General features: G+C 50.4%; 1 protein-coding gene across 2 annotated transcripts; it reads left to right on the top strand.

The window, feature by feature from the left end:
• Positions 1-1346: 1346 nt before the first annotated feature.
• On the top strand, positions 1347-14086 carry ALG1 (ALG1 chitobiosyldiphosphodolichol beta-mannosyltransferase). 2 transcript variants are annotated; one of them, XM_082713797.1, is made up of 13 exons: positions 1347-1494; positions 2493-2570; positions 2686-2789; positions 5465-5613; positions 7404-7493; positions 7825-7935; positions 8388-8509; positions 8677-8715; positions 9043-9102; positions 9891-10001; positions 11238-11352; positions 12284-12359; positions 13442-14086. In XM_082713797.1, the coding sequence occupies exons 3-13, from the start codon at positions 2754-2756 to the stop codon at positions 13571-13573; spliced, it is 1041 nt and encodes a 346-aa protein (XP_082569923.1). In that variant the 5' UTR covers positions 1347-1494; positions 2493-2570; positions 2686-2753; the 3' UTR covers positions 13574-14086. The 2 variants fall into 2 exon arrangements, with proteins under 2 accessions (XP_082569923.1, XP_082569922.1); XM_082713796.1 differs by having other exon boundaries at positions 1349-1604.
• Positions 14087-14110: the final 24 nt, after the last annotated feature.

Below are 14110 nucleotides of genomic sequence, written 5' to 3'. Positions count from 1 at the left end.
CTCTACATATTTACTAATCTTTCCTTTCTCTCTTTAGCTTAATTTTCAAGCCCTATCTCTGTCACTTACTCACTAATGGTATGATCTTCAACATCCTTTTTGGTAAAAAAGGAGTCACAAGGTTATTGTGAGAAGCAAATATGACACACATGCTAAGTCTTGAGCTGGGCTCTAGGGACACTGGAACCACTCTGTAAGGTGCTGCCCTGTCTAGGCTCTTATCAAAGGAGTTTTATTTTTTATTTTTTGGTCCAGTGCATGAGTGAGAGAAGAAGCTTGAGGGCAGTGAGGGGGGATTTACCAAAATGCTCTCAGTGTTTCTCAGCAAGAGGACCCTGTTCAAAGTTAAAAGGCTATCACATGTACACACACTAAACTCTTTAGTGTGACTACTTTAGGGGGTAAAATGAGACTGTCAGTGGGAAAAACTTTCCTTCTTAACCACATACACTTGAAATCATTGTGTGTTTTACTTCCTTCTTTGTCCTTTTCCCTTTCTCTTTATAAACGTTTTATTCAAGTACAACATACATCCGGAAAAACAAACAAGTTTGCTGCTAAGGACCACACCTACCCAGATCCAGAAAGACACCTTGAGGAGCCCTATTCCACCAGCTCCGTACTGGCCCCCTCCCACTCACACCCCGTCCTCCAAGGCAGGTCGTTCTCCTGACTTCTAACAGTAAAGGGGAGTTTTTTTGTTTTTTAAGATTTATTTATTAGATAGAGAGAGACTGAATGCACCAAGTGGGGAGACAGGCAGAGGGACAGGGAGAGAATCTCAAGCAGACTCCCCTCTGAGCTTGGACGCCGGACAACACCCCCCCCCAACCCCCGCTCCTGCAGGCTCCATCTCCCCACCCTGAGATCATGACCTCACCCGAAATCAAGAGTCCACCCTTAAGGGCCTGGGACTATGTCATCCAACCGACCTTAAAGGGTAGTTTTGATTTTAGAAAAATGGAACTGGCCAATACGAAAACTTTTTGTTTTTTTAAGATTTTATTTACTTGACAGAGATCACAAGTAGGCAGAAAGGCAGGCAGAGAGAGAGGAGGAAGCGGCTCCCAGCCCAGCAGAGAGCCCGATGCGGGGCTCGATCCCAGGACCCTGCGATCATGACCTGAGCCACCCAGGCGCCCCTGTTTCACTGTATTTGAAGTTATCTTAGAATTTTGAGAAAAAGCGTTCCTAGATTCTTAGAAGGATCTTTACCATAGCATCACCAACTTTTGGCCAGCAGAGGCTCCTTCGAAGTTCCATGCGCCTCCGCTTAGGGAACCACCTCCTCACCTCCTCTTTCTCTCCGCCCATCTCCGACAGGCTGTGTCTGAGGCTGCGCACTGCGTCGCTGGCGCGGGGAGGGCGGTCACGTGACTGCTGTCGGCCCGCCAGAATGGCGGCTTCCTGTGTGGCCCTGCTGGCGGTGGCCACGTCTCTGCTGCTACTACTGCTGGTCTCGTGGAAGCGCTGGCGTCAGGGGCGCGCGAAATGGCACGTGATCATTGTGGTGCTGGGGGACGTGGGTCGCAGTCCCCGCATGCAGTACCACGCGTTGTCGTTTGCCAAGAGCGGCTTCTCCGTGACACTTCTGGGCTTTTGCAGTGAGTGCCCGGGAGACTGGGAGGGAGGCTGCACTCTCAGCTTTTAACCAGCGGCTTTGACCTACGCAGGGGAGCTGGGGCGGGGACGCCCCTTCCTCTCTCCTACCTCGGGCAGCTCTCTGAAATTGGATGGCCTGGGTAGTGGCCCTGATGGCTAGGTTTCTGCCCAACCTTTGCTGGATGGGTATCTAGGAACAGCCAGCGTTAACGGAGTGACTGCCATATGTCAGGACTGTGTTAAGTGAATTCATTGCATAGTCTCACATTACTTTCTAGTGAATAGAAAGACGGATTGGAACCCAGGTGTGTGTGACTCCAGGGTCAGTGACGATAACCATACTTCCTTGTGGCTACTTTGTCAGTCTGTGTCTCAGAGGACTTGTCTCCTCTCCATTCCACACCCTCAGTGCAGAGTCTGCAGGCAGGAGAGGTTTCATTTGTGCCGCATGTCCAGCTTTTACTCTCAGTATGCAGAAGCAGGATGACATCTTTAGAGGGAACCTCAGTCCTGTATCAGGGAAAAAGGGGAGTAGCACTGGTTGCCTCTGGCCCTGTTTTGAAGGTGTCATCAGAAAGTGGAGTGGAGTGGAACTTCCTAGGGGTCTGCCTGTTGTGGGGTAATTCCACCATCCAGGGAGCTCTAGATTGTCTGGAGTACCTACTGTGTGCCAGGCATTGTGTTAAGTAAATAAAAGTGGGTAAGATTCAGGCCCTCCCTCTGTGGGGAGAGTCTGGACAGGAAGTGTCCTCAATGCTCTATTCTGGCTATGGGGAACAGAGAGAAAATTTCTTATTTTCCAAAACATTCTTCACTATTCAGCCTGAGCTGCTGGATCATCTGACTTTATATTGCCCTGTCCACCACATTAAAGGGTACATTCTTTTCAGACTCCAGACCCTATGATGAGCTCTTGCAGAACAACAGAATTCAGATTGTGAGTTTGACAGAACTTCAGAAACTTCCAGGTAGGATGCAGTGAACTCCAGATCCCTCTGAATCTGTGTCTGTGTTGGGCGGGTGGGGGGTTCTACACATTGCCAAGAATTCCTTCGGGAGTAACAACTGTTTTTTGACTTGTAGTTGGGCCCTACATTTTCCAGTATGGAGTCAAAGTTATATTTCAGTCTGTGCACTTGCTGTGGAAGTTGATGTGCAGGGAGCCAGCAGCCTACATCTTTCTCCAGGTAAACGTCAGCCTTGCGTCGTCCTATGAGAATCACTGTTAAGCTTCCTTTACTTTCCAGCCTTTTAAAATGTGCAAATTGTGGAGCACCTGGTTGGCTTAGTCGTTTGAGCATCTGCCTTCAGCTCAGGCCATGATCTCAGGGTCCTGAGTCCAGCCTCACATGGGGCTCCCTGCTCAGCGGGGAGCCTGCTTCTCCCTGTCCCTTTGCCACTTTCCCTGCCTGTGTGTGCACTCTTTTTTTTTTTTTTTAAAAAAGATTATTTATTTATTTATTTGACAGAGAGACATCACAAGTAGGCAGAGAGGCAGGCAGAGAGAGCGAGAGAGAGGAGGAAGCAGGCTCCCTGCTGAGCAGAGAGCCCGATGCCGGACTCGATCCCAGGACTCTGAGATCATGACTTGAGCCGAAGGCAGCGGATTAACCCACTGAGCCACCCAGGCGCCCCCTCTTTTTTTTTTTTAAGATTTCTTTTTTTTTTTTTTTAAAGATTTTATTTATTTGACAGAGAGAGATCACAAGTAGGCAGAGAGGCAGGCAGAGAGAGAGAGGAGGAAGCAGGCTCCCCGCTGAGCAGAGAGCCCGATGTGGGACTCGATCCCAGGACTCTGAGATCATGACCTGAGCCGAAGGCAGCGGCTTAACCCACTGAGCCACCCAGGCGCCCCTTTTTTTAAGATTTTATTTATTTATTTGACAGAGATCACAAGCAGGCAGAGAGGCAGGCAGATAAAAAGGGAGAAGTAGGCTCTCCGTTGAGCAGAGAGCCTGATGTGGGACTCGATCCCAGGACCCTGAGGTCGTGACCTGAGTTGAAGGTAGAGGCTCAACCCAGTGAGCCACCCAGGCGCCTCTGTGCGTGTACTCTTTGTCTCTCTCTCTCTCTTTCTCTGTCATATAAATAAATAAATTTTTTTAAAAAAGATTTTATCCATTTATTTGACAGAGATCACAAGTAGGCAGAGAGGCAGGCGGAGAGAGAGAGAGAGGAGGAAGCAGGCTCCCTGACAGGCAGAGAGCCCGATGTGGGGCTTGATCCCAGGACCCTGAGATCATGACCTGAGCTGAAAGCAGAGGCTTTTAACCCACTGAGCCACCCAGGCACCCCAATAAATAAAATTTTTGAAAAAAAAAAAGGCAAATTGGTGAATAAATTGCATATTTGTGTGTGTATAGACTTATTAAAACATGAGTAAGAGCTTACGGTGTGTGTCCATTGTATTAATGGTACTCATTCATTCTGTTATTTTGTCATTATAGACAGAGTCTTAGACTGTACTTACTACATATCTATATGTCTGTATTAATTCATCCAATTCCTCACAATTCTAATAAGTAGGGTCTTGTATGACCCATGTTTTAGAGATGAAGAAACTTAGGTCTAGAGAGGTTCTGTAAATAGCCCTGTCATCACACATCTAGGAAATACTGGAGTAAAGATTTGAACCAAGTAGTTGGTCTGGTTCTGGAATTAGGCTCTCAGACTCTCCCATTCACTGCTTTTTAACATATAAAAACACCTTCTTTTAATTAGCTGCACTGGATTCCAATATATGATATGCTCTTAACATACTTATTTCATTTTAACAGACATTCAGATACTTCTAGATTTTTCACTTTTACAAATAGCACAGCAAAGAGCACAAGTGACCATATGTTTTTTGCAGTTTCTTTGTGGGGTAAATTCCTGTGCTTAATCAGAGTTCATGCTCTTTTTAAACTTTTTTTCCTTTTTTTTTTTTTTTTTTTTTAAGTAGGCCTCATGCACAACATGAGGCTTGAACTCAAAATCCTGAGATGAAGAGTCATATGTTCTGGGGTGCCTGGGTGGCACAGTCAGTTAAGTGTCTGACTTTTGCTCAGGTCATGGTCTTGGGGTCCTGGGATTGAGCCCAGTTTTGGGCTCCCTACTCAGTGGGGAGAGCAGAGCCCCTCTCCCTCTGCCCCTCCTTCCCACTTGCGCGCTCTCTCTCTGCCTCTCAGATAAATAATAAAGTCTTAAAAAATAAAAAGGGGGTCACTGCTCTATCAACATAGCAGTTAGGCACTCCAGAGTTCATGCACTTTTAAAATATTGTGGTGTGTTACTAGATAGTCCTAGAATAAGGTTGAGCCAGTTTTTCCCCCATCCAGTGGGGATGCCTCTTCTCCCATGTCCTCACCACCCCTCTCTATTGTTAGGTGTCTTAGAGGTTACATTCTGCTAGGTGAAAAATGCACCTCTTTGGCTATTTTTTATCTCCTTGATTTTTGGTGGCCTTGGGCTTTTCAGGATGGTCAATTTTATTTCCTTTATGAGTTTTTAAAAAAAGATTATTTATTTATTTATTTGACAGAGAGATCACAAGTAGGTAGAGAGGCAGACAGAGAGAGAGGGGGAAGCAGGGTCCCCGCTGAGCAGAGAGCCCAACATGGGGCTCGATCCCAGGACCCCGAGATCATGACCCAAGCTGAAGGCAGAGAGGCTCAACCCACTGAGCCACCCAGGTGCCCCTCCTTTATGAGTTTTTACACCTTTTTTGGTGAGGAAGAGGGTCTTTCTTCTGCTTATTAATTACCAAGAGCTTTGTAAAGATCATTGGCTCTTTGCCATTTATGTTGCCACTGTTTTCAGTCAGTTTATTGTTGACCGTGGTCTGGGTTTCCTTCTCTTCATTCAAATATCTCTTTCCCAGAACCCCCCGGGCTTACCTGCCATCGCTGTCTGCTGGTTTGTGGGCTGCCTCTGTGGGAGCAAGCTCGTCATCGACTGGCACAACTATGGCTACTCCATTATGGGGCTGGTGCATGGCCCCAGTCACCGCCTTGTCCTGCTGGCCAAGTGGTGAGTGTCTGGGAAGAGGGTACAGACACCTTCCCTGAACCGGGTAGGAAAAAGGGCCAGTGCAGAGACCTGGTGAAGCTGGTCCCCCAGGTGCTCTGTGAAGTAAGGGCAAGGCTGGGGGATTAGACTGACTCTGGTTACAAGTACAGAGATGGGCCTAAGCCAAGGCAGACTTTTGTTGGTCCTGAAACTGCAAAGTCCAGAGACATGGCTGACTTTGACTCAAAAAATGTCATCAGGACCCGCTGTCATTTCTCCGCACTCCGTCCTGGAGGTGTTTCTCTTGTGTTGGGGGCTCTCCTGGCACCCTGACAGGCTCAGTAGAGAAAGGGAACCTCTCTGATTGTCAGGCTCTGACATTCCACTGGGGTGGGGGTGCTGCAGTACCCCGATACCTCAGGTTTAGGGGAAGTGCTCTGCTGTCAGACCTGGGGTCCCAGGTGCCCCCAGATTAGATCCCCAAGTAAAAACTGGGGGTGCTGTTGGGGGATGGGGACACAGGCCCCAGTCGGCTGCAACCAGTGAGACAGCAAGAAAGAAGGGCCTGCGGGAGCAGATTGGCTGCAGAGCAGGAAGAGTCGTGCTCTGAGCCCGAGTGGGCAGTATCTGACCCTGATGGGTCATTCACCAAGGGTCGTAATAGCTGTGGCAGCAGCAGCAGCAGCAAGTGATCGTGGAGTACTTGCTGCATGCCAGGCCCTTTATCCCATTCAGTCTTCGCTGCCCCTGGTGAGGATGTCCTCTGGTCACTCTCCTTTTACAAGCCAGGAAACCAAGGTCCAGCACCACTTTGCTGCTTGCCACACAGGTAGTAAGTGTGAGGACCACAGTTCAGTCCCAAGCTGTCCAGCTCTCTTGCCTCCTCCGCATCCTGAGTGAGGAGTGGGCTGTGGTACACCAGGGGCATTCAGCAACCTTGAGTGCTTCCTCCCCTTTCACTTTCACTTCTGCCATGGTATAGGGCTCAGGTCTCCACTGGGGGCTAATCTGCTGCTAACACCTCTCTCAGATTTTTAAAACCATCCCTTGGTAACCCACAAGCCCAGCCCCACAGCCTCTGCAGCAAGAGTACAGTGTGGGTAAAATTTAATAATGAAGGCTTTATTACATTTCTTCCTTTGGTGGCAGGAGAGCCTGGATTTTCCCTTCTGTAGAGAAAGGTTCGTTCTTTCTTTTCTTTTTTTTTTTTTTTTAAGATTTTATTTATTTGACACAGAGAGAGATAGCAGGAGAGGGAACACAAGCAGAGGGAGTGGGAGAGGGAGAAGTGGGGCTCGATCCCTGGACCCTGGGATCATGACCTGTGCTGAAGGCAGATGCTTAACTACTAAGCCGCCCAGGCACCCTGAGATAATGTTTCTAACTGTATTTAAGCTAAAAAGCGATATGACTTAAAGGTGTAAAAGAAATAGTACAGGGGTGCCTGGGTGGCTCAGTGGGTTAAAGCCTCTGCCTTGGGCTCAGGTCATGATCCCAGGGTCCTGGGATCGAGCCCCACCCACATCCGGCTCTCTGCTCAGCAGGGAGCCTGTTGCCTCCTCTCTCTCTCTCTCTGCCTCTCTGCCTACTTGTGATCTCTGTCTGTCAAATAAATAAATAAAATCTTAAAAAAAAAGAAATAGTACAGACGGAACTCAGCGCAGACTCTGGGGAGGCACCTCACCAGCAACTCGATTTGGGAAACCCCCAGCCCTGTGCTCTTGTGTACCAGAAGGTATCAAGTCAAGTGGGGGTGGTGGCAGTAGTGGTGGGTCCAGGGCTCCTGGCTGAATGGTGATATGTCTTTTCAGGTACGAGAAGCTCTGCGGGCGCCTGTCCCACCTGAATCTATGTGTGACCAACTCGATGCGGGAAGATCTGGCAGAGAACTGGGGCATCAAGTAGGGGCCTGGGGAGGCGAGGGGCTCCAAGCATGGTTGGTCCCAGCTGCAGTGCCTGCTGTGTCGTGTTGGCGAGGCAGCCACAAATGCTCAGGGGTCTGGGGAGATGATTACTGGTTTTGGGAAGCCGAGGGGGGAGGAGACCAGACTGTCCATGTGGTTTTGGTCTTAGAACATGTCTCTGAGCTTCCCAAGTAATTCTGAAGCTTCTTAGTGTCCTTGTCCGAGTCGTGGATCCTCTGAATGCCCTTATTTTTTGGATCCCCCTGAATCTTGTATGCCTTAGCCCTTTCTCTAGCTCTCTCTAGAGCCGCCAGTGATCTCATTGCAGAGCTGTGACCGTCTATGACAAGCCAGCCTCTTTCTTTAAAGAGACACCCTTGGACCTGCAACACCAGCTGTTTATGAAGCTGGGCTGCACCTACTCTGCATTTAAGGCCCGGTAGGTGTCCCATCTTCAGTCTTTATCTGTCTTCTCTTGTGCTTCCTGCTGTCCCACCTGTCCCCACCTCCTCACAGCTGTCCCTGTTGCTCCCCTGACCCTGGCTCCTCACTGCTGCTCTGGCCTCTCTTGTTCTGGCTGCAGACAAGATTAGGGAATCCCCTAATCCAGGGGTTGGCAGACTGTGACCATAGGCCTGCTGCCTCTTTTGGTAAATAAAGTTTTATGGCTCTACAGTACACTCACCGAGTAATGCACCGTGCATGGCCGCTTTTGTTCAGCAACAGTAGAGCTGAGTTTTGCAACAGAGACTGGAGGTCGGGGCTGACATGGCCGCATCCTGACTGTTGGGAGTCTGCTGGCCTCACTCCTCACTCTGGCAGGCGATCACCGTCCTGGGGCCTGAAGCCTTGCTCTGTGACATCTCATGGGCTCTGTTTCTGTTCCTTCAGCTCTGAACGCCTGGACCCAGCAACAGAGAGGTCTGCCTTCACAGAGCGGGACTGTCAGAGTGGGGTGGTGACGTATCTTCGTGGGCGACCGGCCCTGTTGATCAGCAGCACCAGCTGGACAGGTCTAGGACCCCTCCGGGCACTTGGGGCTTGTTTGAGTGCCTGGCTGAGCCTGCGCCCCATGTGTATTTGAGGACACTGGGGACCCGATGAGAAGGGGGGTGGCCTTGAGCTGGGATGGGAAGCATCTAGAAATTAGCCAATGACACTTTGGTCTCTTTTCTTATAGAGGATGAAGACTTCTCCATCTTGCTGGCGGCATTAGAAAGTAGGTGTGTGGCTGTGAGCAGGAGCTTGTCAGGGGCTGTTGAGCCGTGAGGTGCTCACCTGGCCTTGCATGGTGTCTCCTACAGCATGTTCCTGCCCCCAGGGCCACTGAGTGGGTCAGCCTAAGGACGTGGGTGGTGGAGGTGGTGACTCTTTGAGTCCCCATTTGGGTCACTGACTAACCAGGCCCTAGATCTGAAATGCCACCTCTGGAAGAGTGATCTTGTGGCTGGGAGAGGCTACCTCCCCCGCAACCGTCCCGTCCCCCAGCCTGCACTCACCTGATGAGATAGTAATCCTGGTTATCATTTTATTTTTTTAAACATAGAGTTTGAACAGCTGATCCTAGACGGAGAGAGCCTTCCTTCTCTGGTCTGTGTGATAACAGGTATTGCCAGGGACTGTCCATGTTCCTGTATGAAATGGGGTGCTTGCGGGGAGGGCCTGCAGAAGGCATCTGCCTTTATTAGGTGCCTTCCTCACACCAGGCATGTGGTGTTGGTTGTCTTGTCAGTCCTGACCACAGCTCTCTGATGTAGGGTTTTCTATACTAGCTTGATAGAGGAGGAAACTGAGGCTCAGAGGGGCCTGACAGCAGGATTGTGGCTTCTGGTTGAATCTTGGATAGCATAGCCTCATAGATACTGAGTTTTACTTGTATGCAGTGGTTTCCAGGCATTTTTTTTTTTTTTCTAATGAAAGAGTCTATTTTAAAGAGCTCAACATAAAATTACTTCCTGAGTAGGCTAGCGGGGAGAGAGAGAAGCAAAGAGCTGTGGTTGGAGCAGAGTCCTGGCAAGCTCCCCCACCTTGTACTCCCCTCCTCCTGGCCAGAGTTCTCAGGGGCAGCTAGGAACCCACTGTATACCCTGTGCCACCTGGGGCATCAGGGAAGACATAGACCAGTCTGGGCGAGAAGTTGTATCCAGTTGGCACTCTGGTGCCTGGCCACCTTCCAAGCCTGAGGCCCTCTTAATGCAGGTTGCTTGGGGGGGACCATGGCTTCAGTGGTCCGGGTGCATTCCCCTTGGTGGTCTGGAAGGGGCCAAATGGGAACCTGATCACATCTTCAGAGTGTGGGCCTTCCGCTAACACCTCTGCAGGGTTCTGAGGCTTGAGGCTGTGGGATGGGGCCAGAGATGGGTCCAGTGCAGTGACTGAGATCTTCTTGGCAAGGCAAAGGTCCTCTGAAGGAGTATTATGGCGGCCTCATCAGCCAGAAGCGTTTCCAGCACATCCAAGTCTGTACGCCGTGGCTGGAGGCTGAGGACTATCCCCTGCTTCTAGGTAAGGGCATCCAGCCGGCAGCCTACAGGGAGAGAGCTGGGGTTTAGAGGGGAATGTTCTAGGACACGGCAGGGACAGAGTTTTTCTGGAAAGGGTCCGATAGTGAATGTCTCATTTGCTTCTATTGCATAGTCTTTGTTTTGTAATCTTAAAAATTAAAAGCCATTCTTAGCTCCAGGGCCATAGACACACAGGCCTCAGGCTGGATTGGGCCCTGCTTAGGGGCTGTGTGGGGCTGGGAGATGCCACCTGCCAGGAACCTGTCAGAGGAGCTCTTGGCTATCCTCCAGGAGATCAGGCTGCTTCCTGATACGCCAGCTTCTCCCACCTACGGGGCCCTACACCTGTTTATCAGGGTTCTGTCTTCTCAACCTCCAAGCCCTCCGTTCAGTCCTGCTCTTCCATCTGGGCAGAAGGGCTGGGCCTGGCCTTGGGTTGGGGTTCCCCGTTCCCCAAGTCTGGGAGGGTAGTGGCTTGGGAGATGCAGAAATAATGTGTTAAGCACCATTGACTCCCCTGGGTCCCTAATCCTCCTTCATCTTCCTTTCTCCGGGAGAGGGTGCTGGCCTCGTGCTGACATGTCTCGAAAGGCCTCATCTTCCGGCAGTGTCAAGATGGAAAGCCTTTGGTTGGCAGGAGTTCCCAGGCAGTATTTAGTGATGCAAAGTTGTTTATTTGGCTTTATTTCCACAGTGACAGCTGGTTTTCTGTTGGATGTGCTATGGGGTTGTTTTTTTTTTTTCCCTAATAGTGTGGTAAAACATACAGTAAAAACTTGCTGTTTTAATGATTTTTCCATTTTTAAGTATATGTACAACTCAGTAGCATTATTTACATACAAAGTGTTATACAATCATCACCCGTCTATTTCCAAAACATTTTCATCACCCCAAGCAGAAATTCTGAACCCCTTTAACAATAACTACTACTGATTCTTTCAAAATACATGTGGTTAAGTAGACAAAGGGAGTCTGTTTGACTGAAACTACCCGTGATGGGCAGGTCATTTTCAAACAGGGCCGAGTGGCCGGGAATGGCTGTTGGGGAGAAGCGCTGTGTGTCTGCTCTTCTCCAGGCTGCTTGGCCAACTCAGCCAGTTGTATGTGGGCCTGGGGGCATTGTTACCCTGCTTTCCATTCCCTATGCTGAGGTGACGATCCACAGTCCTTTCAGGATTTGTGTTCTAGGGGTGCATGGGCCTGCGCTCTGACTGCCCCCCTCGCCCCAACCCTGCAGGCTCGGCAGACCTGGGTGTGTGCCTGCACAAGTCCTCCAGCGGCCTGGACCTGCCCATGAAGGTGGTGGACATGTTTGGGTGCTGTCTGCCTGTGTGCGCTGTGAACTTCCAGTGGTAGGAGCAGAAACCGAATGTTCACGGAGTTAGGTTCTCAGATCAGCTGTGGTGGCGGGAGGGTGGGGGGAGGGAGGATTTTGTCAGTAAGATTGGAATTGCTCAAGGAATTCTCCTGGAAAATCATGCAGCATTGCCAGGTGGTCCTTGGGAGTAGGGCCCGTGGGCTTTCTGTGGGTGGGCTGTACCCTGTTGAAGGAGTGGACTTCCACTTAGAGCTGATGTTGAATAAAAAGTATGAGTCTTAAATATTCCACTTAGGGAGCCTGTGCTCATGGATAGAGTGGTGGATGGAATTGCCGGCACAGCTGACATGGTTTTATTTCTGTGTCCCTTTTGTCTGGGCTCATAAGAGTTGAATTGGAATCAGTTAAATGAGTGTGATTCTGTCTCCACTGTTCCTGGCAAAGATGGGTGTTTGGAGAGGGCGGTGTTAGGAGAGGTTCTAGAAATAATAGCCCCACCACTGGCTCAGGAGCCAGCCTCTGAATGGAAAATACAGGATGTTCGACCCTGAGCTCCGGGCACATTGGGATTAACTCCTTGTTGACCCAGAAAAGTCATCCTTAATGTGCCAGGTCTCCCTCTAGTGCGGTTGCCTTTTACCTTGTTTCTCTGCTGTGCAATTAAGAAAAAAAAAAAAAAAAATGGAGAGCTCATTGAGCACGTTCTCAGAGAAAAGAGCCTGTAGCAGAAAAGGTCAAAGTATGTGCTCACTGTTCCTCCTTCTTGGAATCAGTTTGGATTTTTAATGTGTATATGTCCCTCGAGGCCTTTTTTTTCTATTCAGATGCCAAACCTAAGAACAGACTCGCTGCAAGCAGACTGACCGTGGGAGGGGTGGGATGGGGAGTCCGGGTGGGCACCGTGGGCACCGTGGGCACCGTGGGGATTTTCCAGGCAGCTCTCAGGTCTGTGATTCTCTCTGCAGCTTACACGAGCTCGTGAAACATGAGGAAAATGGCCTGGTCTTCGAGGACTCTGAGGAGCTGGCAGCCCAGCTGCAGGTAGCCACGTCTGCCCCCACGCCAGGCTGAGCTCTGCCCTGATTCTTTGCTCCTGGGTCTGGGCAGGCCTGTGCTGGGTCTGGGTGACAGCTGAGGCAGGGAGCAGTGGTCTCAGAGGCTGGGCCTCCATGCGCTCCGTGTGGGTGCGGCCCTGACTGCTCTCTGGGTTTGTGGAGCTTATACCACTTGGTGATGCTGGAGCTGGTGGACCATGTGCTCTATCTAGGGAGTGAGCCACTAGGGAGTGAGTGAAGGGAGCTTCATGAAGCAGTTTTGCAGGGCTGGGGGTGGGGGTGGGAGTCTTCAAAGGGTGCTCACACTTATTAGAAAAGATGGGTTCATCATTCTTTGCAGTTGAGACCAGGGACAGCAAACTTTCTGGAAAGGCCCAGATAGAAAATGTTTTTGCTTTGCCATAGTCTCAGAAGTCCTCAGCTCTGCCGTAACATGAAAGCAACCACAGTCTGTGAGTGGGGGCTCATAGGGATGGGGCTGTGTTCCAGTAAAACTACTTGCAGAGACAGGTGGGGGTCGAAGTTGGCCCCTGGGCTTATTTTGCAAACACCTGATGTAGTTTAGCAGGAAAGAACACAGATGCCGAGTTCTAGCACGTGGGCTGGACAGTGGTGGGCGGAGGCTGAGGGTGGGTGCTGTGGGTGGACAGAACAGCAGTGGCCAAGGGCTGCCACAGGGCATGGTGTGGATGGAAAACGCTGCAGTCTGGGCCGCACTGTCAAGGAGGAGCAGAGTAGGGGATGGAGCATGGCTGGGACTTGAGGGTCTCCTATGCCACGTGAGGAAGGGGCTTGCTGGGTCTGGGATATCGGGGTCAGAGCTGTGTCAAGCTTAGCCAAGGTTGCTGTGAAAGCTGGGCCAGAGCCGTGGCTCTGGGGGCTCTGGGACACTGGTAGTGGTTCTTCAAGTGCGGTGATGGAGGGTTTCGGTAGGATCACTGGTCTGGGAGCCTGTGTTTGGAGGGGGACAGGAGTCTAGGCTCCTGGGAAGGAGGGACAGCTCTAGGGTGGGACCTGGGACAAGGGTGGGAAGCAGTGATGAGTAAGTTCTGGTCGTTATTCTTCTAGATGCTTTTCTCAAAGTTTCCTGATTCTGCTGGCAAACTAAACCAGTTCCGGAAGAACCTCCGGGAGTCAGAGCAGCTTCGTTGGGATGAGAGCTGGAAGCAGAGGGTGCTGCCTTTGCTTATGGACCGGTGACTGCTTGAGCGGAAGACAGTGCTCCTGAGTGTGGCCCAGTTCCTCTTAGCCCTGGGCAAATGCTTTAGAACAGCGCCTCCCTGTGGACAGCAGCTGGAAGGACGGCTGCGGAGTGAAATTTTTTAATGACTTGGAGTTTGTGGACCAGGAAGCTGGTTCAGCCTGGTTTCCTCCCCGGAGGCTCTGAATATGAGAGACTCATGACCTGTCTGGGTTTCTTTCTCCCCACTGTATTACTTTCCTGTTATTTGCGTGTGGTATCTTCAACATCTCTTTGACCTGTTTTTGTCTTACGGTGTCTGCTTCTCCCAGCATCTGTCCCATTGTGTCCCTGGTATTTCATTCCTGCTGTAAGGACAGGTACCACAGCCTGCTGCTCTGTAACGTCTACAATGAGTTTGAAGCAGCTTGGCTTCATGAGGGGTGTGGGTGCAGGCTTGGGGGTGGGATGGGGAGACATACTTGATACATGTTTTTATTTGCATAAATGAAATGCTTATTTCTGAGCAAAAATTTTCATTTTTGATTTATAGAGAT

The sequence above is a fragment of the Mustela nivalis genome (assembly GCF_964662115.1).
Source record: "Mustela nivalis genome assembly, chromosome: 19".
Lineage (NCBI taxonomy): Eukaryota > Metazoa > Chordata > Mammalia > Carnivora > Mustelidae > Mustela > Mustela nivalis.
The sequence above is the reverse complement of the archived record's forward strand: the minus strand, read 5'-3'. Positions and strand labels throughout refer to the sequence as shown.

Coding starts and splice junctions, on each gene's coding strand:
- ALG1 (XM_082713796.1), top strand. CDS start 1,397: ATGGCGGCTTCCTGTGTGGCCCTGCTGGCGGTGGCCACGTCTCTGCTG. Junction 2,790..5,464: donor CAGCCTACATCTTTCTCCAG/GTAAACGTCAGC, acceptor TCTCTTTCCCAG/AACCCCCCGGGCTTACCTGC. Junction 8,510..8,676: donor CAGCAGCACCAGCTGGACAG/GTCTAGGACCCC, acceptor CTTTTCTTATAG/AGGATGAAGACTTCTCCATC.